This window comes from Brettanomyces bruxellensis, chromosome 5, assembly GCF_011074885.1.
Source record: "Brettanomyces bruxellensis chromosome 5, complete sequence".
NCBI classification, from domain to species: domain Eukaryota; kingdom Fungi; phylum Ascomycota; class Pichiomycetes; order Pichiales; family Pichiaceae; genus Brettanomyces; species Brettanomyces bruxellensis.
Window position 1 is genome coordinate 1,043,134 of NC_054686.1, and position 23,604 is coordinate 1,066,737.

General features: G+C 37.9%; 12 protein-coding genes across 12 annotated transcripts; 5 read left to right on the forward strand and 7 right to left on the reverse strand.

Annotated features, from left to right (window-relative positions):
• Positions 1-258: 258 nt before the first annotated feature.
• Positions 259-774, forward strand: BRETT_004482 (uncharacterized protein; the record flags this gene model as incomplete). Its single annotated transcript, XM_041282978.1, has 1 exon — positions 259-774. The coding sequence occupies one exon, from the start codon at positions 259-261 to the stop codon at positions 772-774; it is 516 nt and encodes a 171-aa protein (XP_041135754.1).
• A 261-nt stretch (positions 775-1,035) lies between these two features.
• Positions 1,036-1,329, forward strand: BRETT_004483 (uncharacterized protein; the record flags this gene model as incomplete). Its single annotated transcript, XM_041282979.1, has 1 exon — positions 1,036-1,329. One exon carries the CDS (start codon positions 1,036-1,038, stop codon positions 1,327-1,329), a length of 294 nt encoding a protein of 97 aa, XP_041135755.1.
• A 228-nt stretch (positions 1,330-1,557) lies between these two features.
• BRETT_004484 (uncharacterized protein) lies at positions 1,558-4,539 on the reverse strand (the record flags this gene model as incomplete). Its single annotated transcript, XM_041282980.1, has 1 exon — positions 1,558-4,539. The coding sequence occupies one exon, from the start codon at positions 4,537-4,539 to the stop codon at positions 1,558-1,560; it is 2,982 nt and encodes a 993-aa protein (XP_041135756.1).
• Positions 4,540-4,925: 386 nt separating this feature from the next.
• BRETT_004485 (uncharacterized protein) lies at positions 4,926-6,026 on the reverse strand (the record flags this gene model as incomplete). Its single annotated transcript, XM_041282981.1, has 1 exon — positions 4,926-6,026. One exon carries the CDS (start codon positions 6,024-6,026, stop codon positions 4,926-4,928), a length of 1,101 nt encoding a protein of 366 aa, XP_041135757.1.
• Positions 6,027-6,951: 925 nt separating this feature from the next.
• On the reverse strand, positions 6,952-7,805 carry BRETT_004486 (uncharacterized protein; the record flags this gene model as incomplete). Its single annotated transcript, XM_041282982.1, has 2 exons — positions 6,952-7,605; positions 7,662-7,805. 2 exons carry the CDS (start codon positions 7,803-7,805, stop codon positions 6,952-6,954), a joined length of 798 nt encoding a protein of 265 aa, XP_041135758.1.
• Positions 7,806-8,808: 1,003 nt separating this feature from the next.
• Positions 8,809-10,188, reverse strand: BRETT_004487 (uncharacterized protein; the record flags this gene model as incomplete). The annotated part of the gene is made up of 1 exon (XM_041282983.1): positions 8,809-10,188. The coding sequence occupies one exon, from the start codon at positions 10,186-10,188 to the stop codon at positions 8,809-8,811; it is 1,380 nt and encodes a 459-aa protein (XP_041135759.1).
• Positions 10,189-10,666: 478 nt separating this feature from the next.
• Positions 10,667-13,213, reverse strand: BRETT_004488 (uncharacterized protein; the record flags this gene model as incomplete). The annotated part of the gene is made up of 1 exon (XM_041282984.1): positions 10,667-13,213. The coding sequence occupies one exon, from the start codon at positions 13,211-13,213 to the stop codon at positions 10,667-10,669; it is 2,547 nt and encodes an 848-aa protein (XP_041135760.1).
• Positions 13,214-14,618: 1,405 nt separating this feature from the next.
• BRETT_004489 (uncharacterized protein) lies at positions 14,619-16,661 on the forward strand (the record flags this gene model as incomplete). Its single annotated transcript, XM_041282985.1, has 1 exon — positions 14,619-16,661. One exon carries the CDS (start codon positions 14,619-14,621, stop codon positions 16,659-16,661), a length of 2,043 nt encoding a protein of 680 aa, XP_041135761.1.
• Positions 16,662-17,025: 364 nt separating this feature from the next.
• Positions 17,026-19,197, forward strand: BRETT_004490 (uncharacterized protein; the record flags this gene model as incomplete). Its single annotated transcript, XM_041282986.1, has 1 exon — positions 17,026-19,197. One exon carries the CDS (start codon positions 17,026-17,028, stop codon positions 19,195-19,197), a length of 2,172 nt encoding a protein of 723 aa, XP_041135762.1.
• Positions 19,198-19,340: 143 nt separating this feature from the next.
• BRETT_004491 (uncharacterized protein) lies at positions 19,341-19,835 on the reverse strand (the record flags this gene model as incomplete). The annotated part of the gene is made up of 2 exons (XM_041282987.1): positions 19,341-19,715; positions 19,794-19,835. 2 exons carry the CDS (start codon positions 19,833-19,835, stop codon positions 19,341-19,343), a joined length of 417 nt encoding a protein of 138 aa, XP_041135763.1.
• Positions 19,836-20,142: 307 nt separating this feature from the next.
• BRETT_004492 (uncharacterized protein) lies at positions 20,143-21,345 on the forward strand (the record flags this gene model as incomplete). The annotated part of the gene is made up of 1 exon (XM_041282988.1): positions 20,143-21,345. One exon carries the CDS (start codon positions 20,143-20,145, stop codon positions 21,343-21,345), a length of 1,203 nt encoding a protein of 400 aa, XP_041135764.1.
• Positions 21,346-21,474: 129 nt separating this feature from the next.
• BRETT_004493 (uncharacterized protein) lies at positions 21,475-23,400 on the reverse strand (the record flags this gene model as incomplete). Its single annotated transcript, XM_041282989.1, has 1 exon — positions 21,475-23,400. One exon carries the CDS (start codon positions 23,398-23,400, stop codon positions 21,475-21,477), a length of 1,926 nt encoding a protein of 641 aa, XP_041135765.1.
• Between the last annotated feature and the right edge of the window lie 204 nt (positions 23,401-23,604).

Sequence of the window (23,604 nt, forward strand, 5' to 3'; positions counted from 1 at the left end):
GGAAAAAAGAACGATAATAAATTTTAAATTTTCAATGTTACATTGTATCACACGAAAACATTTCTTACTTTGTTCAGCGATTTTATTTCACGCGAATGTGGCTGATTATATTTATTGTATTGTGCATAAAGATAAAGAAAATCACAACTGTCATAATAGCACACAAGCTCTTGTTTTTGTCCTTAGGAGGAGTGCTGTAGGGCGAATTAAGCAACTGAATCTTTGGGACTGCATTGCAAAGTTTGCTTACAAGGTTAAATGTCTTCCAGATTTGTATATGAAGGAGATATCAAGCCTGTGGAAAATGGAAAAGTTGAAAGGACTTTAAATACGGATAAGCAGGACAAAGTAGCTAGCGAAGGGGTTACAGAACAAGACGAACCGGATTTCCAAGAAAGAAAGACACTTTATGAACAGTTGCAAATTTCGAGACACAACAGATATCAACAAAAGAAAAAGGAACTGGAAGACCAAAATTCAGCTTACAAACTTAAACATGATGACTTGGCGTATTACAATGAGTTAGAAGAGAAGAGAAAGCAGACAATAATTAAGGAAAAAAAGCAAGAAAAGGCAGATCTAAGGAAGTTTAGAGAAGCACAGAAACAAAATGTAGCAAAAGGCATTTCCAAGCCATCAATCAAAAAGCGCAAAACAGGTGTAATTGAGCCAATATTGAAGTCAGCGCTTAATGAAATCAAGAGGCCAAATAAAGGAGAAAGCCAAGGCACCGGCTTGGATTTAGGCTATGAGTCTTCTGACAGTCAAGACTAAGCAAATGTAATCTAATACTGGTAAGAGTGGACCAATAACAGGACGGAGGTGCTCTTATGTGGTGTTCGGTTGTAATGCATTTAGCGGTGAAAGTAAGGCAAGCCAAAAAAAAAAAAAATTAAAACAAAAAAAGGATGCGTTTTCTCTAAGGCTTGAATATTAAAGTGGATATACGCACTACTGTGTGTTTTATCTTTATCTCGTTTTAGTGAATAAAGCAACGCTGGAAAAGTACAAATTGTGCATGTCTGAGTAAACATGATGATTGCCGGATTGTTTAGACCATTGTTGGGCATGAAGCAGGCAGCTGCGAATATGTTTGGTTTACCAAGAGCCAAGCCAATGGTTATAAATCAGGTCAGACATACTTGCAAGACCCATAGAGGAGCATATAAGAGATGGAGAAAAACGGCAACAGGATACAAGCATGGTCTTCAAGGGAGAAAGCATGGAAATGCTGGATTTTCACAAAGAATTTTGAAAAAGAGAACGGGCACTGCATATTCTACCGCTGAGCAAACTAAAAGATTAAAAAGGCTTATGCCATCTCTCTAGAAGCATAATGTTCGATAACCTGTATATAATTATAGAGCATGGTGTATTATAGTGACGTATATAAGACAAATTGTTTACTAAGTACAATAAGCATTCAGAATAGAAAAATAGCATAAGCTATATCATGTATTAATGGGGAAGAAAAAAGTTCAGAAACTAAAAGCATATATACGCATAATAGGGTCATATATTATATTAATAAGTGATGATCTCAATTAATAGATGATTTTAATGTGTTGCCTCACCAATTACATTTTTTTCATCCTTGTCCTTTTCCACCATTTTAATATTCTGGAACTCCCACTCACCGGTCTTGGCATTTTTCGAGAGTTCGGATGTTGGGAAATAGTGGTAGTTTACCTTTAACGTCTGTGCCATTGGGATGTTATCATATGATACAATTCTCAGTTTGCAGTAACTGTTATCTTTGATAGTTTTAATGACCTTGATAAAAGCATCCAATGTTGGTGTTGGTTGCTCGTTGACATGCGTGATGAAATTGGTAATTCCAACAGTGTAGAATCTGGATGGGGAACCTTGCGACATGGATGTGCAATAAACCTTGGAAGGAAGATTTTTGATCGCCTGTCTAACACCATGATGGGGCTCCTGTAAAGCACAGCCAGACCAAAAAACGACCTGCTTTGTAAGGAAGTTGGCCGTCCGTGTTAGCTTCACCTGAACCTCCATCATTTCCTTCTCTCTGACAACCTTAAACGACAAATATTCGGTTTCAGGAGTCAATTCCTTGATGATAGAGTCGACATCGCGGAATCTGGTGATGAGTTTACCATTCACAGATAAAACGATGTCACCCGGCTTAAGATCACAAGCAGGCTCGTTATCCAAATTGGTGCTAACACTTGGAACATACAAGAACTGAAGTTTGTCTGTAGCATGATCCTCGATCTGCTTAATCCAAGATTCCGGAACACCGTTGATTCTGGCAGTAGCTATAAGAATGGAACCGAATTCGGCGTCTATAATCTTCAAATCCGGAAGTTTTCCGTCTCTGAGAAATTCCAATTCCCACATGACATCAGTAACATTCACACCCATAGTATACATTTTGTCCTCCTCACCATCGCATGATAACCAGAAAGCCCGCACTGTGCCATCCTTGTCAGCAAGCACACCAGAGCTACATTTTTGACCCGCGGTGGAATCAATTAAAACGGCCTCAACGTTGGTTGCCTTGTACCTTGGAGAGTTTGAATTTGATGGAATATTGATGACTCCAATATCGCTTACTTTGGTTTCATCAAGAACCACCCGGAGGCTCTTGTTGTATCCAACAAAAACCACCTTTTCACCCCTGTCCAATGGCTTTGTTCCAAACTTGGGTGTTTCCACAGGCGCCTTAACTAATGACGGATCATACTTAACAATTGCATATCCCTTCGTTGGATGCAGGAAAACCACCTTTCCAGGAATAATTATGGATTCAGCGATGGAAACGTTGATGTCGCACAAATCGTGTGCTATGCAGTGTCTGGATGTGAGAATGTATCCATGTTCAGCATCGATAATAACTCCATAAACTCTCCTGATGTGACCAGGGAAAGAGTCCAATGGCAATGGATATGTGGCATCGACCAAGGCAAAAGATCTCACTAACTTCTTGCACCCGTTAAACTCAGATGGTAGATCCATAAACTTGGCATGCTTTGGAGTGATTGGAAGTGGCGGCAAAGGCTTATCTTGAATTGTTGTGAAGTCCCAGAGTCCGGTTTCGTCATTTCTCCTGGCCATTCTGAAGGATCTGTACCAATGTCTGTCGATAAAAATGTATTTGAATAGTGGGACATGAGCATCAGTGAGGTGGTGGTACTTAACCGGAATAAATGCCCTGTCTGGGATCTTTTTCATAACTTCTATAAATGAATCCAAATTTGTAACCGGCTTGTTGTCTAATGTATCGATGATCCAGCAGTTGGTAATATCTGGAGATCCCAATACAAACGAGCCTCCCGCATTACTCACAAAAAGACCCTTGACGGCAATGCCATATATTCTTGCAAGCTGATAGCTCAAATCATTGAATGTGGCTCCACAAACGGAGAGGTATCTATCTGGCGTTATGCTGTGAAGATCCTGAACTTTGCAGGTGAGTTCGATGTCCTTTCCACCCCTTTGGACCACTATATGAACGTCTTTGTCAATACTTTTATCCAATATCTCATCAACAGTGACAAACGAAGAGATTAATGTATCGTTGATGGAAATGAGGCAGTCTCCCTCTTTAATCAATTTGTCTGCTGGACCTTCTGGAAGAGATATGGAGCTCACGAGCAAGCCGTTGATCTGAGGGAAATGTTCTCTCATCATCTTTTCCTTCTCTGATGTCAATCCTAATCTCCGGCATTTGTCAAACGGTTCAAGCACCCACTGAACCTGGATGGTACCTCTTGTAACCTTGTTCTTGGCCTGAATACATTTTAAAGCCCTCAACACTCTAAAAACTGGAAGAAAGAAATCTGTGGACGATTCTGTTGAGCCTCCTGCTTGTAAGGCAACAGCATAGCCTTCCATATTCACAACTGGAGAACCAGATGAACCACCGGATGCAGATGCAGCTGCCTGTATGTATTCAGTGTTGAAGTCATTGTAGGATTGTGGACCATAATCGGGAGCATTTCTGTCAACTCTGGATATGAAACCTGACAGAATAGAAAGCTTTTCGCCAGAATCGTTACCAATAACTCTTATCTCACAACCAACTTTTGCGAGTTCTGGTTTCAATTTCAATTCGGTAACCTGCATGTATTTTATTTCTGAGGGGTCGAATTTCAAGAATCCGAAATCGTGAACAGGATCTCTATAGATTGGCTTCACTTCACATTCTTCATGGTTATCAAAAACGGCATAACCAATAAACGGTCCTGGATTCACAACGTGCCGATTTGTGAGAATAAGTCCCATGTTTGCATCAACAACAAATCCAGTAGCCTCACTACACATTGCAGATTCAGTGTCGAAATCTTCAACCTGCATAAAATGAATAGAAACCACTGCCTTAACCACCTTATCAACGGTAGCCTGCCATTGTGCATCGTTGTATGATGATCCAACTGGAATCTTACTGAGTCTTTGATCCCCGTTCAGAGGATGTGTTGCATTTTTCCCATTAATATCGTTTTTTTTCTGTCTTTTTGGTTGTCCGTTACTGGGACCCCGGTCCAGCGTTCTTTTTTGGGGAGCTGAAGCCATTTTCACGAGTAGAGAATACCTATATTTTTTTTTAAAAATTTAAATTTTAATGATCAGTTTTCTTTCTTGATCTAAGTATATTATCAGCAAAGATTGTCTTAGATATAAGTACAACTTGAAATAGTGTTTCTGTTGGTCTTTGCAGATGATAAAGAAAGCTGTTAGATCTCAGATCAAATTTGAACTAACGCAAAGTGGAAAAAATTTTTTTTGTACAGGATCGCGTTTCAAATCTAGGACTTTCTTTTTGCACGATCAACTACCTTCCTTCTCCTTAGCAATCTGAAAACTACTAAGTTTTATCATTAAATACATTTATTCTATTATACATTGTTAACAAGCAAGCATATTGAAAAGGTTTCCGTTTCCCTTTTCCCTTTTCAATTCTAATGTATTGTTTGCTGGAGTTCCTTTAACCAATTATTGTAGGACTTCGATGCTTCATTGGAGTTATAGCACACATCCTGACCAATAAATGTTGTGAGTGATGGTATTCCATGAAATTTCTGCATTTCGTTTCCGGTTCCATTTCTTTCCTGTAGTATTTTGATCCAAGGCTCTTCAGAACATAAAGTTTGAACAATATGGGTCCACTCCTTGATATTATCAATTGTAAGGCCACCACTCTGATATTTCTGGAGAGTCCGATATAGTTTTGATCTAACACCTATTTTGTTGTTCACTATATCCGAATTTAGGCAAATAAATGCCACCGCCGTTAATCCGCATAATAGACCCCAAGGATTTCTTATTCTTAGATGATATGTTCTGTAAGTATCCATGATATTTTTTGTGGTATCCTCTGGAATATAAAATCTATTGCAAAAAGAAATGAGCAGAGCTGTAGTTATCTCCCTTTTCGTTCCTGTGCTTCTACGTGTCGTTAATTTCTTTGGTGACCTTGTTATTTTTCTTTTCACACTTCTCTGCGCACCGGATTCGGATTGTGATGTTTCCTGTGCAGCAGCCATCAACCTCGCCCGCATACTCTTTCCACTCTTAGGCTTAAAGTCATTTGAATCTATATCAATAATTTGACTGTGTTTAGATGACCTTGCTGATTCTGGAGTCAAGTATGGATTAAATGATGCCTTTGTGGGGCTTCTATGTGTTCGTTTTCCAGTGGAGCGAGGGGTTGGAAGTTGGTCGTATCTTCTTCGTCTTTTGCGTGGTGTAACTGGGGAAGCAGTTTCTTTCCTTTTTGTTAATCCTCCTTTGAATTCCAGCATCACCGATCTCAACTTCCTTCCTGGGATTGGAATCTTTTCAAACATCGGTTCAGGAAGAGAGAGTCTTGACCGAAACTTTTCAACCGTTAAATAACAACACAGATGATATCTAGCAATTTCATATTGAGGATTTAATACCTGTTTAACTTTCGATAAAGAGTATAGTGAATTTGTATATTCCACCAACTCCTTTGGATATGGTTCCTGTAATGTTGGTAAGATATCTCTAATAGCGTTGATTATGAATTGTGTGGACATCTTTGTAGCTAATAAAATTTGTGCTGACAGACTACCTGTGCTTTCAATAAAATTGATGAAATATCTTTGCGATCACGCAAGAATGTTTTAGAGAATAAAATGAAGTGTCTGCAAACATATAATATATATGTTCTTCACGTACAGATCAGAAAGTTTCTCGGTTATATACTCGATGATCATGCATGCAATTAACACCAAAAAGGAAATATTTAAGCACCCGCCTTTCTTTTTTTTCTTTTTTTCTTATTTTCTTTTTTTTTTTTTTTCAAGTTGACTTTCCACCGTTTTTGCTTCACTTTCCGAAATAACTTTCAATATATAGCCATCCCCACTATATGAAGCAAATATCAAAAACTGCTAATTTTTAAGGCATGCATCGAAGAATTAATGCAGGACGTTCATTGAATGGTAATTCCACAAATGATGAAGGTTTATTAACCCCAATTGACAGTGATGAGCAGGATCAGATAGTATTTAAACTTGAAAAGTCCGTTCCCCTAGGCAATGTCAATTCTAACGATGACTTGTTACTCCGTGCTCTTCTTAGATTTATTCAAATTCTAATTATTGTTGTCAACCTTGTGCTTATTACGCATCCGTATTACCGCAAAGACTATCCATTTCTAAGTTTCTTTTCGTGTGCATCGTTATCTATCTCTGCAGTTCTCATAGAATTTATAGGTCGTAACGATGGATCACAGATTATTGGTTCTATATCAAACCATGGAGTAATGGTGTTCAATATCTTCTTCGGAGTCTTGATCATTCTCTTGAAATGCATGTTTGAGATCAGATTACAATATGATTTTGGATTTGTCGTACCCCTTAGTTTGGCAATTTTGGTATTCTGGCTCGATGGAACGCAGACAAAATTGATATCAGCACTCAAGAAACTTAAGCAGCAAAAGTATCATTTTAAGGATGTTTAATAATTTTTCATTTCGAGCTCCACGAAGAACTGAAGCATAAGCCATTTCTCATCTTTCATTCTCCTCCTTTGAGATTTCGTCAATGCTCTTAGATATCCTGCAAAATCTGTACTAATTGTTTGCCTTAAAAAGCCCGCATTTATGGCCCTTGCAGCGATAACAGATGTTTGGTCAGATTTAGTAAAACTCTGAACTAATGACGTTGTGAATTCAAAGGAGGCACTATATTTCATTCTTGAAGAAAATGAGAACGCCAAAGGTGCATGACTCTGCAAATGAATATAACTGCAGAACATTAAATAATTTAGATGTTTCACCAATAATTGACAAGACGTTGCGATGTCTTGATGCGTAAATACAAGTCTGGCATCATTTATACGAATCTTTGTGTGAACTGCTGTCAAAACCGCAATGTTATACATACTTGATTTTTTCAAATCTTCAATCTGCTGGTGATTCAAGATCTTATCGATTAGTTTGATTTCGATTGAGTTTCCATAATGAGTCAATCTCCATGGTACTATTTCTGTCGCGTAACCAAGACATTTCCAGATGGCTCCATTCATAATCGATTCAGATATCATCTGTGAGAGAAGAGTGTACTTTTCACCAAGAGTTTGCTGGCCGTTAATTTCCAATGATATAGAAAACTAAGATTTATGTTAGTATTTATAGCATGGATCTAAGCGTACACTGATTTACTTACAAGCAAGTGATTAAAATCTGGAACAATTATATAGGATACCTCCTCATCTTCTTCTATCATAGGTTCTGTGACCAATTGTGAATAAATATCGCCAAAACCATTGAGTTCCCCTCGGGAACCTAAGAAGACGCATTGCTTTCCCATTATCGTGTATGCTTAAAACCAATGTCTTGTGATCAAGTCTCTTAAGTCATCATGTATTTAATATATCTGCTTATCTTTAAGAAAATTTGATTCATTCACGTTAGAATTTTTGTAGTCCCTCCAAAGAACCCTCGGAAAAGAAATTATTTCGAGTAAATTGAACAATTTAGTTCAGTCTCAAATTCTTTAAAATGTTGCAACAAAGCGTGCAGTATAGCATATACAGTCACTTCTTCTACAAAGCATTTCATAATCAGCAGACAAATTTTTATTACAAGCATATAAAAAGAAGAGTATAGAATCCAAACGATGATCGTGGCATGCATAAAATATTCATTAAACTGCACCATAACCTTGGGGTTCTCTTCCTGGCAAAGTAACACCCGTATATGTAGAACTCGATTCATATGGATAGCATGAGATTATGTACCAGCAATGAATTAAGGCTGGTAAAAATCCAAGGAAGCAAAGTGCAATGTTAATCCAAAAGTCCGCAGAGCATATTCCCCGTTTAATTGCAACTGGAACGAAAGGGAGGAAAATGCCTATAAATGCAAGAAGCCAATCCTTTGCATGCATGATGATATAAATAATTTAACCTTTCTAAACACTATCAAAAGCCAATATTAGATTTGCATTCTTTGAAAGAGAATGTCAATGAGATTGGCGGATAGGGAGGGTGGGTTCCTTTTATATAAATGGTTAGATTTTTTTTTGTCACTTTTTTTTTTGTTCCCCTATCTTTCGATAGATAGCAATCGTTGCGGAGATAAATTATTTTTATGATTCGTACCCCGAAAAGAGACGCATTATGATTCTGCCGATCAATACAAATGTTTGTTGCTTCTTCCAGGTTTCACACTCAAATGAAAGGCAAAATTGAAATGTGCTGCGGCTGTATTTCTATATTATATTTTATAACATCCAAGTAAATGTTGAATTGAAGAAAATATTTTGAGGGAAGGTGAACGAAAAAACATTATATGTCCGATGGGAGTCTTATCTAAGTACACACGGCACTAATGTATGCTAAACAAAGCGACTTTAAAAACTTGGGATGCATGCAATCAAGCTGGAGCATAATTTCCCTGAATTTATCCAAAGTCTTTATAAATTTCATTTCACCATCACTAAATGTAGCCGAGGAATTTATCAATCTATGTTCTGATAAGATATGACTTATGACAGAATCAATTATTTTTGCCTGCACGTGACCCGTCCGTTTTACCGTATTCGGCGCTTCGATAAGAGGACCAATATCTTGTGGACTTGGGTCAATTTTTGATCCATCGTTATTATATTCTATTTTTCTGCTTATTCCTGGTGCTGATTTTGTAATGTCACCGAAGTTTTCCTTCAAATTTTGTATATTTTCAAAAGTGCTATACTTGCTTGTTAAAAGAAAATTCCACGTGATACCAGGACCAAAGTGTCTGGTATATAATTCCAACGGATGCTTTGGGGAACGTTTTCTGGGTCTTATTTTTGCATAGTCCAGCTGCTCTTGAATTAATTGACTTAAAGGATTTACCTTAAACCTTGTCCTAGCTATAAACCGCATTTTCAAAAGTTCATGTGCACTTGGTCTATTTTCTGGCATCTTCTTTAGGCAAGCAGAAACAAATTCTTTTATGTATTGACTGTACTCGTTTCCAACCAAAGTAGGTGGTGGTCTTTTGCACATTTGATATAAAGCCTTCATTGGCTCTTCATCAGCATGTGGAACCTTTCCTGTTTTTAGTTCGATCACGGTAATTCCCAAAGACCAAATATCGACTTTTTCATTGTACCCGTTTTTTCTGAGAACTATCTCAGGTGCCATCCAGTAAGGTGTTCCAACAAACGTCTTTCTTTTAGAAGCACGAGCTAATTTTCCGCTGACACCGAAGTCACCCAACTTAACATTGGCATCTTCGGTTAACATTATGTTTGCAGCCTTGATGTCTCTGTGTATGAATCCCTCGTGGTGTAAATACTCTAATCCTTTAAGTACTCCTTTTATAATAAAGGCAACTGCTGTTTCAGGTAATTGCTTATGAGTTCTCAAAAGATCGGTACAGGACCCACCACCACAGAATTCTAATTTAATAAACATGGTTACGTCTTCCACACAGGTATCATACCATTTGGTAATATATTGACAATTAAGCTCTCTCAACAAAGATATCTCCTGTAACAAAACTGGAATATCATCATCCGAGCTGTCCAAATTTATTGCCTTGATTGCAAAAACTTCGCCTGTGGCCACAGATACTCCTTTATAAACATCACCAAAGTTTCCTCGTCCAACACATTCTTTTAGCTCAATATTTTCAAATATAAGCTCTTTTCCCTTTGGTCTGTAGCGATATGTTTTTCCAGGAATAGGTTGCCAATCTGCCATTTCCAATATTCGCTTTCAGTTATCTGCTTATTTATTTGATTCATACGTCAATGCTCAACTTGATGGTCTTATTTTTAAATCAGAGGTATTTATATACACTTTTATATTAATCATGGCGCTTGTTCTTATTGAATTAAAATATGGGCGCCAAAAAAAAAAAAAAAGAGGATTTTGAAGAAAACAAATATTTCCAAAAAAAGAAAGTACACTAAACTCAAGCAGTTAAATAAAAAGATTTAAAGATGGACATAATTTATTTATCTTTGCTAGTTTAATATTTTCTTTACAAGCCAAAAATTAAATAAAGACCATTAACAGAAGAAATGCGAAGTATTATGTGTCAGAGTAAAAGAAAAACATTAAGCAACATGTAAAAGTGTCATAAATATTATGCTAAAGACAAATAAAAGTGAACAACATCAAAAGTTAATAAAAAAAAATGCGTAGCAATACAAAATATCATACATCTGCTGCATGATCAGTTTTTATTCTTCATCCGAAGAAAATTATTTATCTTTACCCTCGGTGATCTAAGACTATCCTTTGATCTTGAAAGCATCTGAGCTGCCGTGTTTATTGTAAGTCTATGGGATCCATTTCCATGCTGAGAGACACGAGTTGAAGAAATATGCGGCGGAATAGCTGTAGTCTGATGCAAATTCTTGAGATTTACCCCATTTTTATTCCCATTTCTCTTATCAATCCTGGCTTGCCAATAATGAAGTGCATTGTCTGAAAGCTCTATATTACTATCGGTATTGACTCCGCAATGACTACCATTCAACAATAGCAGCTCTGCCGAATCAAAAACGGGTTTTCCGTCTATTCTAGAGCTGAACGGATGAGCAAGTGCATACTCAAACACACTGAACAGCACGCTTGCAGGAGAATTATCATCTTCCGTTTTAATTGGTTTCGTGATGGTCAGGTTCACATCTGCCCCAAGTTCTATACTTTGAACAATTTCTCGTATATTATGTTCCCGAATTGCATGTATCAAAAGTTGCGATGGATCACTGTCTGGTTTCTTAATCCAAGACTTTGCAACATACTTTTGGTTTATGAAGTTGAGTCTATCGTCGTCAGAAGCATCCTCCTTAATTTTTTGCCCGGCCGGAAGCAATGCCTCATAAAACGAATTTGAAGCAGAGTTGTCGATTTGGTCAAGTAGACATCTACCCTCTCGAGTAAATGAATCAAGCTTTAATGACCTTACCTTAGAAATACCCGTTCCTAAAGATCGATGGCATGAAGAACATTTGATGCAAAAAACAACTAGAAGGTTTGCAGATATCCATTCCACCCCTTCACTAGAACCACAATCGCAGCATTTAAAATTGCTCTTAGAAGCTCTCTGCACTGCATTCAAGTTAGCCAATGTGACAGACGATACTCTTCTTGTCATTTCACTATCATCTTTACTAACTGATAAAACTGTCTTCTGCTGCGCCTTATTAGAAAGCTCACTATTTCTGTGGAAGCGAATTTGCTGACCTGCATCAAACAATGCTTGCATCCACTCGTCTCTTTCATTAATATCTATTGCTTGGAAATATCTTTCTACTCCCGAACTGGTCATAATTCTAAAGCAGTTCTTTCTTTTATCGGAATCCCATGACTTGATGTTGCACAACGAAATATCTATTGGTTCATTTCGAAGCGAACGGCCCTTTCTCCAATCAATATATTCAGATAATTTTCCAGAGTGGAGAATGACCCATTGCTTATGCCATCCTGATCTTCCTTGTCCACCCTGCGTGAACAAAATACCGGACTTTTCACCTGCCGAGAGTTTGTTAAAATTACGTATCTGTGACTTAAATTTGACAAGTGAATTGCAATGCCCGACAAACGACCTGAACTCTATCCTTTTCTTTTTGTTACTCAAGAACGTTTCGTTGAGCTTCTTTCCTTCATCGCTGTTTGAGACAAACTTCAAGAATATGTGCATCAAAGAGTTATACATGACGTTAAGATAGTCAATTTTGGCAATAGTGAATGCCTTCAATCTTGAAAGAAGCTTTTCTTCCTTCACTTTTCCGGAGCTCAAGTATTTCGAAAGCCAATCATAATACCTTTTACTTTCGTCTTCAAATATTTTTTTCCTCGAAAGCAACGCATCCGCACTGATCGGCTTCGAGCCAATGCGATTCTTTATTTCTTTCATGGCTACCTTGGACTTTTCTCCAAACATCGTCTGCAAATTAGTTTCCATGGCCTTTTCTTGAACACCGCGGGAAATCTTATTCTTTAAACTGGACGGTAGACTAAGCTTGTATATATCAGCTAGAGAGTGAGAAAGAACAACCTGAGAGTTGGACATTTCGGCAAGAATGTTTTCAAACTCCTCTAAGGAAGCTTTCGTTCTTGATAGGGTACTCAGCAGGCGTGTAAGCTTGAAATCATACTCTGCTAAAGTACGTCGAAACTCAGGTCCATCTTCTAATGTGCAGGGAAACGGGCATGACTGACCGATTTCTTCAGAGGCATGTTTTGGTGTTGGAAATGCAACAGGCGATTGATCAACGGAGGTAGAACTATCTGAAACAAGGATCCCAGGAACAGGAAGTGAGGAGCTTGACTCCAACTGCTCAGTCAACGATACTGCAGGCAGCTGTTTAATCTTGTAGAATGAAAAAGTAGAATATGCTGAGGGTTTGTCATGAATGTATAGGGCAAACACAGTATGGGAAAAGAGTTTTGCTAATGAAACACAAAAAGGATTCGAGGTGATTTCAGTTTTATTTTGTCCGCCATCAAGGGAATAACTGAGATTGTGGATATTCTCTATTAGGTCATCAGTAAGGATAATCTTCAATTGGTTATAAGGAGACGGTATTTTCAACAAAAACAGATCATCCTTTTTAATAAGCTCAACTGATGTGCTTGAAATAATTGTCTTGTCCACAAAGTCAACATCTAGTTTATTCCCGGATCCTGGCTCATCCATGAATTCCATGAAATTCAATCCACTGTTGGCATTTGAATTAGTATGTGCCAAAAGTATCCCAGCAACTGGATCCATTATTATGGCAATATACTACTAATAATGATCACCACTTGGTACTTTTAAACGTCTTGCCGTAAAGGGCTTATGAAATTTTCTCCGATAATCTCTCCGATATACCTGTAGCTTACGGCAACACCTAAAACTAAAATTAAACCTTTAAATTCAACGATTCACCAATAGAATGCCAATGAATGAAGTTACTGTGCCAGATCTTCCTTTTGTAAAAACAATAATCGTGTTGTCTTGGCATTTTGACGGGTAGTTAAGAGACTCGGAATGTTCGACCCTAAGGGAAACAATTTTTTTTTTTCGTTGCGTCGATGGACGTAAAATTGAGACTGAATGTGCTCCTCCTTTTTCTCAGGGTTTGTCAAATACATTTCTAGATTTCATATGAAGCAATCTTACAATGTTCTCTTTATTCTGTATCACCACTTCTAGAAAGCCTCGAATATAAAAGAGAGATGAGGGATCACGACAATTTCGTGTTCGCTTTACCACTCTTGGTGCATCTGATCAATCATGGATATAAATAGACACCCCTGCACCAACTAATTTGGGAAATGCACAACCCCATGGAAATAGTCAAGCAGCGGACCAGGGCCGTACGGAACTCGTATTTTAAGCCCGTAAAACTGGTTGGTGTTATATAATTAAAAAGTAGGAAGGTGGTGCGATTGTCGCTTTCGAGAAGAACTTAATACTGGAAACGTGTGTCTCACGTCCATATTAAAACCTATCAGTTGTCTACGTGAAAATAAACACCGAATAATGCTTGGATTGTAAACATATCCCATGATTTTGGTATTTATGGAGGAGAAACCAGTCCTCGTGTCAAAAATGCCTCCAACAAATTAAAAACCAAGGCATTTCACCAAAAAAAGAGCAACAACAACAAAAAAATAAAAACGTGTCAAACATAAATAATGCAATTGAGATACATATCGACAAGTTATTCAGCATTTGTTCGGAGTTCTGGGGTAAGACGCATCTGTATTTATTTACGTTATCGTTCATACTTGTGTTAGTCCGTACTAATCTTACCGGCAGCTTTGCTTGTGCGCGTTTTTTTTATTTTTTATTTTTATTTCTTTATTTTTTTCCCCTCCCTGATTATGTCATGCACTAATCAGTGAATTTACCATATGTGATTCATTCTACCGGGACCTTCCGTACGCCTCCTGTATTTATTCTTATACACTCATCATTCTTGCGTTACACTTTTCGTTTACTTGTTTACTCTATTTTTTGTCTTTTTTGGCTTAGTAAGTTCTGCGGGTCTTTGGACTACCAGTACCTAAGCATTATTTGCATATTATTCTTAAAGCATTAAGCAAATCAAGGTGCCAAGTGATTTCCTAACTACTGAAAAGCTCTTCGTTCGATTAAGTATACATCGTTTTGGCGCTCAAAGTGTACAATGTCGAAAAAGGAATCAAAAGGTGGCAACGGCAGTATAAAAGTTACATCAGGGAACTCACAAATGGTCAACAATATACCAAAAGGTCCTCGTCACAACAAACTTTCGAATAAGAACGTGAATGAGTCACGAAAAGGTGCAAGAAGGAGAAGCAACGGCAATCATTCGAAGAGATATCAGCATGCAGAGGCGTCGGATCATTCAGCATCGAGAGGATCGGACTCAGAGAAGAATAGTAGACCAAAGTTAGTGACAGATGATGACTTCATGCTGAGCAGATCTATTTTGAAATCAAGTAAGAGAGGCATTGATATAAGCCATTTACTTGACTACACGATTGCAGATGATGAACCAAGAATGTTGGAATCTATCGAAACAGTATCGAGAAGAAGGAGAAAATCACATGGTCGCAGACGTTCCAGTTACAAGAGAAGCCCTAACTTGAACTTAAGTGGCCGGTATTATATAAACGTCAACTACAAGTTTATAGTGGATTATCGACTATCATACAAGGCGCAGATACTCGACCCAAATATGCCACTTGATGATGCCACTATTGTCAGGGTGATAATCAATGGCAAAGACTACCAGTGTCCAATATGTCTCAGCGATGAGTTTGTTGCACCTAGAATGACTTCTTGTGGTCACGTGTTCTGCTATCCTTGTCTTATACGACTTTTTGCATCGTCAGCAGCCGAGGATGAGAAGAAAACACAGAGAGTTCAACTTCCTGGAAGGCGTTCTGCCACTTGCCCACTTTGCAATGATGTGATTCGTGAACACCAGAGATTACTTCCTGTTTTAGTCAACAGAGAAGAGGCAGAGGCACCAGCACCGGATGAATACGCCAAATTTACGTTAATGTATAGGCCGGCAAACCGAATATTTGCGCAGCCAGTTCAACTTTACTTGGAAAAATCGGAGTTTGAGGGAAATATACCTTGGATCGAACGTGGTTCAACGCCGACAGACTTTTTTGATACCTCCAAGTATGTCAAGTATTCGAGGCTTATGAAATGTGACGAAAAGTTCATTCTAAGCTGCTTTGCGAACGAGCTCTCGGCACTTAAGACTCATAAGGAGTATGATAAAGAGGTTTATCATGATTCGGGACTGTATTACGATCTTGCTACAAACAATATAGATGAGCAGATTCGCAGTACGAAGAAGTCGTTTGCAGAAGAGAAATCTGGGTCAATAGCTGCACCAAATTACAATCATATTGATCATGATGGTGCTTTGACTGAAGAGGAGATTAACAAACTTTTGATTGAACAGAATAACTACAACTTTGACAAGGAGGAAAAGGGATACTTTTTCTACCAGTGCTTGACCAGCCAAAATTCAAAGGTGAAGTATTTTCTCTCTGGGTTGGATGTCCAGATATTGAGGGCCATATATGGAGAATACCAGTATTTCCCATTCAATCTAAGAATGAAGCTGGAAAATATATCATATGAGGATGATATAGTCACAGAGGATATGATTCACAGACTGAAGTATGTGGGCCACCTTCCTGTGGGAACTTCTGTTGGATTTTGCCAATTATGCTGGATAGAGCCACACAATCATTTAATGCCTCCGGATGTTTTTAGGGAGTTCAAAAAGAGGCTTAAGGAGAGAACCAGAAGCACAAAGGATAGAAAAAGAAGAGAGGACCACGATAAAAAAGCCTTTGATAAGGAACTTGAGCTAAGAACCTTAAAATTTTATGCGTCTGAGAATAATTTGCCCCTGGAACAGTATGGACACTCTGATCCTGCACTAGGTGGGCTATCAACTTCAAGTGTAAATTTGACAGACGAATTTCAGCCAACTTTGACCACCGCTTATGCGGCATCAGAAGAGGGTATCGATAAGCAAGATACGCAGTTTGGCACATCTGTTTGGGGTACAAAGATTCCTCTGTCTGAAGAAGAACTTAAGCAGAAAGAGGAGGACTCTCAGGATATTGAAAGAATTATTCAAGAAGCCAAGACTAGTCAAGGTAAGCAGGGAAAGAAGGGACGGAGAAAGAAAAGAATTGTACTATCTCTTCAGTAGTGCCATTGAAAAGGAAGATTTTACTACAAATAATTGATAATGTGGGTTATGTTTACCTTTTTTCACCAAACGAGATCATAAATACGTAAGAAATAATACATTCATTTATAGAATAAGCAATTGTTATGTTTTGGGAATGGGACTGACTGACTGGACTGAGTAAGCATCGCGTAATTTCGTTTTTTTTTTTATTTTTTTTTTTATTAATTTTTTCGCGATTATCTGTGCTAAGGTTTGTTGACAGCACCAACAATCTTCTTACTTTTCAGCATAACGTCGAATTCTCCTATAAGAGATTACTCTGTTCATTGTCAGGTTTCATAATTGCAGAGAAGAATTTAATTGGACATCGATCGCAGGTAAAATGTCTGAGGAAAATGCAGAGTTCATAGGGGAGAAGGGTCCTCAAAGGAGATATGTTTCGGAACAGCATTCTTTCAGACTTACCCAGATATCTACAAGCCAAAAGATTCAACTATTAATCTTAACAATCCTTGCCTTGATTACAAGAGAGTGGAAAATCGATGAGCCATCAACTGTTGTTTTTGATGAGTTGGTTGTTGGTAATTCCGTCAATTCCTATATAAGCCACAAAATTACGTCTGACATCAATCCTCCGGCTGGAAAGATAATATACGCCTGGATTGCCAGCTTGTTCAATTATACTATTCCAAAGCTTGGCTTTCGTCCAAATGCGTCCTATGTCAATGCCGATGGAAATTTGCTATTTCCTTATACTTTGCTCAGAACATTTAGTGCTGTTTGCGGGTCCTCATTGGTTATTTTCATGTACAAAACATTAAGATCATCCGGGGTGAGACACTCGATTGCTCTATTTGGTGGATTTCTTGTTCTTTTCGAAAACTCAATTGTGGTTCAATCAAGATTCTTCTTTTTAGATGCCCCATTTTTGGCCGCAATCGCCTTTGCCATCTCCTCGATTAAGTCTGGAGACTCTATGAGGACATTCAGTAGAAAATGGCTTGCTTGTCTATTTCTCTCGGCCATTTCTCTAGGCTATACCATATCGTTGAAAACATCGGGATTCTTTGTTTTGGTGTGGGCCTTTGCTGTTACAATCAAGCAGATATGGTACATGATCGGAGATTTGAAAGTCAAAAAATGCTCGATATGGAGATTCACCGTATTGAAATTCATGTTGTATTTGGTGATTCCAGCTTCAATCTACATCTATTTCTTTTTTGTTCACATAAACTTGCTAACAGAACGTGGTCCTGCATACGAGGAGTTATCTCCGGAATACCAGAGGAGTTTGATTAACAACCATTTGGAACATGTTTACAAGGATGTTTTCTACGGATCATCCATCACTCTAAGACATTATACAACTGGAAACTACCTCCATTCGTATGATGCAAAATATAAAAATGGTCACCAACAAGTCACTTTGGTTGAGCAATTTGAAGATCCTTTGAATAGATGGTTTTTGGAAGAAGCAGGTACGAACCCTAGTACTGATCTGCTCGAGAGAAATATTTCTATTCCTTCCTGGGGTAGAGTTCGTCTATACCACAATGGTACAGAAAAGCACTTGAGAGTTGATCCTGATGCTAAGCCTCCTTTATCAGAGCAAGACTACAACAGAGAGGTGACTGCTTTAGGAAATAACACATGGTTAGGCGATGATTATACCGATTTAGAAGTCAGAATTGCTCCAGATTATTGCAAGACCAATGCATCCAAAGGAAGAGTCCAGGCAATTGATACAGTTTTTCAGCTCTATAGTCATAGAAAGGGCTGCTTTTTGCTAGGTACTTCAAAAAAGTTGCCCGAAGCTTGGGGACACGGACAAAGTGAAGTGCTATGCATTGAATCACCAAAATTTGAAAGATCATTGTGGTACATTGACTCCAACGAACATCCACTATTTGACGAAACCACACCTACTGTTGAGTTTAAAAAGCTTTCCTTCTGGGATAAATTTGTTGAATTGAACAAGCTTTTGTTTCGGACGTTGGCATCGAATAAGTTTGATCATCCATTCATGTCTAAGCCTAAGGATTGGGTCATGCTGAATAGTGGTATTCCTTATTACTCCGAGGATAACAAATTTGTTTACCTATTTGGTAATGTTATCACATACCATCTGGTTGTGCTTTGTGTGTTCTGTTATGCATTATGGCAAATATGTCGCCTTATATTGTGGAATCCACACAAGGAATTACGCTTTAGTGAGAGAACATACAAGTACGAGTTTCATGGTCTTGACTACTTTCTTGGATATGTCATCAATCTAATTCCGTACGTCCTTCTTGACCAAACTTTCTTTTTGTTCTGCTATTTGCCTGCTTTGTATTTTGGTATTCTTTTGGTTGGACAGACTTTCGAACTGATTGTTTCTAAAAGACCAAGCATTGGATACTTATTTACCTGCTTGTGGGCAATTGCTGTTTTTTTAACCTTCGTGAAATTTTCACCACTGATCTTTGGTCTTAAATGGAACAAAGAGAATTGCATGTCTCTTTTGCTATTTTCAACCTGGGATAACTTCTGTGCCGCTTACAAGGACGAATGAAGAGAATGACTAAGTAACGATATATCATATTTACGTTGATCTGCATACATACTTTCATAAATCAATGTTTCACTACTGCCGTAGATTTTTAAAGCTTATTATATTAGAAAAGTGCTATTTTTGGTGTTAATTGATTGCCGTTACTAATCCCGTGTCTCTGCAATGCCCTTACTAACGAGCAACGTTAGTTTATCAACTACTCGCATCAAATCCTGCTTCTTCAATATAGTTTCTTGCTTCTTAAGCTCAACCTCTTCTAACTGTTTATTTAACATTTGAATCTTTTTCAATTGCTCTTCCTTTGACACACCCACACCTGGCAAAGTCTCTATAATTGTCAATATTTGTTTCGTTTTCGTGATGATATCTCTCGAAAGCTCTTGTAAGTTCGACTGGAAATCTAACTGTGATGCTGGATGGTAATCTGAGTCCATCACCTTTGGATCAGTATCATTCAACTTTACCGAGTCATGATTTTGATCGATATAAGTTAAGGATGCAAAGAACATATCCGTTAACTGTAGGGTAAAGTAAATGCTTCAAAGTTAGTTAACATTGCAAAAAAAATACTTTTGACAAATGAAATAAGAACGTACCTGGTCCAAGCAAAGCTGTAGTTGTGTAAGTCTATCCGCCATTTTTATCCAACTTAGCTCATTAATACAGCCTAAATATTTATTAAGATTGCAATAAAGTATACGGTTATTATCTAAAGCGGGGGAGAATCCAAGAGTTGATATATTTTGAAGTTTTCCGTGCAAACGGATCTCGAAAAAAGCACAGAGCGAAATCTCACGCCGAGACAAATATCCGTATAATCTGCTATATGAACCTGACACAGCTTTAAAAATCCAATCACACAAATTTAATCGCACAAGTTACTCATTCGCACCGGACATTATACTGAAATAAGGATACCCATCTGATCAGCATTTAAGTTAAAACATGAGTATGGAATTCTATTCAAATTTAGACTCACGGCTTCTTGACCGACAAACACCAACTATTTTTGAAATTATATCGGCAGAAGAGTTAGAGAATCTTCTCTCTCCATCCATACGATATGTGTTGGCATATTATGCGACCAGGCATCCAAGACATCTGATCAAGATTCTTAATCATTTTGGATCTTTAAATCTTCTAATCAGAGGTTTAATTGAGTACAGAGTTTTGAGAACATGGAACTCCACATTCATAGAGAAGTTTTATGGTTTAAAGAGAGTTAACAGACCAGCAATTGGCGAATGGATTACAAAAAGCATTTCGGATATATCCCCGAGATATGAGAAACTAAGGCGTTTAAAGAAAAAGCAGATTTGGGGTACTCTTCTTGAGCTACTTCTCGTGCCGTACATTAAAGAGAAGTTAGATGTATTATATGAACATCTTCTTCCAGAATATCTTCTCAATAAATTAAAACCTCGCGAGAGTATAAAGGATTTTATAAGGTACAGTTTTGTCAGATTGTATCCAAAGGTAGAATTAACTCTACGAATTCTCGACATTGTATACAAAATCCTTTTTATATCAGGAAGAACAAAAAGTGCATCACTATTACAACAGCTCTTTGGCATTCAGTATGCCAGGTTCAGTTCATATGATTATCAGTTGAATGAGAAAAGAGTGTCAAAATATCTATCCTCTCCAATCGATCCGACATCCAGGGTTAGACCGGAAAGTTCAACTGAATCTTTACTAAGGATGTATTCAAAGTTTGTTCGTCCTCTAAAAAAGACGCTTCTATTTGGGGCTGACACTGTATTACCCGCTTCCATATTTATTCTCAAGTTCCTTGAGTGGTGGAATTCATCTGATGCAGTAAGCAACTTCAAGAATGACAAGAAAGAGAAGAAGACACCCAAGCTGCCTTCATTGTTACCAAACAGTATGCTTGAGGATAAAGGCGTTGCAGGACAACTAGCCACAACAAACGATACGTGTCGTATATGTCATGAAGCAATAAAAAATCCCGCTATAATCGAGACGGGATACGTTTTTTGTTACCCATGTATCTATAATTTTTTGAAGGATGGCGATAAATCCACAGGAGGGAGATGTCCAGTAACAGGTAAGAAGCTTCTTGGTTGTAAGTATAGTGATACCATGAAAGAGTGGAAGGTCACTGGCATCAGGAGACTAATTATATAATATAGTACAGTATTGAATAGTGACATAATATGATGCTTAGAAAATTATTATCAGGTATATAAAAAAAGACAGGGTAAATAACGCAGATATAAGAAAAGATGCATCGACCAGATTGTTCGAGGACCAATATCATTCACTATCTTCACTGTCATCGAAATCTTGCCAATCAATGTAATTCTGGTGTATTATCTTTTTCGAATCTTTCAACATCAAAGGATCAAATGGGAAGTACGCCTCTAAATCCAAAAATTCTTGCTTTCTTTCAAATCTATTCAGCGAGGACTCGCTATTTGCTGTCGCATCCCTTATACCATTCAATCTTTCCCTTTTATTCTTATCGATTATTGAAAAGCAGTAGCACATATCCACCTTTTGCACTATTCTGGCAAATATCAAAACAACTGTCTCATTGCAGAACTTGAGAGGATTGAACCTAGACATTATCATCTTATTAAAAAATTTATCCAATCTTAATTCCCATTCCTCGTCATTATCCTCTTTTTTCAAATCCCTAAAGCGGAAGCAGAAAATGTACATTAAACCTTGCAAAACACAATACAACATGGCAAACCTTTCCATTCCACCTTTGCCGGTACCGACCTCTTTCTCCCTTTCGGTGACATATTCATTACACCAACTCATAAGGTATTTCATTACAGTCAACAACTGACCCCTAGTTAAAGACTTTGCACGAGCCATAAATGAGCACACATATTGCATGGCCTTAATACGGTTCGAAGCAATCTCGTTAGAGTTAAAAACGACGTCCAGAAGCATTACAAGAAAAGAATCAGTAAGATCTGACTGCTGTTGAACCATGTGAAACATCAAATATTGCACACATCTGGTGTAATGTGTGGGTAGAATGAATGTCCTAAAGATCGAGATTAGGGTATTGAATAGTGTTATTCCATTGCCTTCCTCCAATCCAATCTCAGTAAACGATTTTTCTGTGGACTTGAATATTAACTGCATTACTGCATCCAATTTTGACGATAAGTCCGTTATCCCTTCTATCTCCAGGTTATATTCTTCATCATCACCTTCCTCATGCAAAAGCTCACTTTCAACTTCTTCCTCTTCATTATAATCAGCGTCATAACCAGCATCCTCTTTATCGCTTAAGTTTGGCGATTGTGGAAGAAGATGCTCATTGGCAAGTTCAGGGAAATTTGTTTCGTTTCCCTCGTCATCATTATTATTATTGCTATCAGAATCCGTTTCATCTCCACTGCCGTTCTCTAAAGCTGCATTCAAATCTTCATCATCCACGTCATCAATTTCGTTTTGTAACTCAACGTCCAACTTGATAATATTCTCAACGATGAGAGACCACACGGTGTATCTCAAATCATTGCAGTATGTCAAAATATATAATATGTTTTCCATGTAATGCACTATATCTTCCTTTGGTGCACTTTTGTTCGGGAAATTCCGTCTTAGGATCAACGGGAGGGTACTGAAAGAGGCAGGACTGATCTGTATCACATACTTGAGGGTTTTATGAATGGGCTGAAGTTCGATCTCAGACTTCACAGTGAATGACGAAATTAAAATTTTTGAGATACTGCTGAACCACTTTGGCATACCAGACACTAAAACGGTGAGAAACGTTGAATAACTCTTTATGAATTGCGTATCCGACAGATGTGAAAGAAAGTCATACTTGAGTAATGCCTGTATTAGCGGAGTGACGGCCCGGTTATCTAGTCTGGAAACATGCTGACTAAGAACAGTTAGAATTGTAGTGAGTGACTCAGTTGTAAGACAATCTGGACTAGTTGGAGGTAATAATATCTGTGATGTAAGCTGATCGATTGCGGATGTATCCCTCTTATCTAAGGAATCGAGAGCCGACCTGACCAACCGAGAATATAGTGTGCTAGAGAAATTTATTCTTGATCTTTTGTGCGATAATGTCCTGTGCGTAGAAACTGAAACCCCTTTTTGCAGGTGCCGTTTCCTGCTGGGAACACTATCAGTTATCATAACTCCAGAGGCAACTGGTGCAGCTAGTTGCGAAACTGAAGCAGTTGAAGTTTGTATTGACGCCATTTATTGAAAGTTCTTAAAGTAACGCAAACATCAAGTCCTGTTGACAAGGCTCCGATATCAGAACTGATGTATAATATATAACAAATCAAAGAATGGAGAGTGAGATCTTCAGAGAAGAAAAGTGTAATAATATACAACTAAAAAAAGCGACTTAAAGGCAACCAGTTAATCTATACGGAATGCTATGGCTTTGATAATCTGATG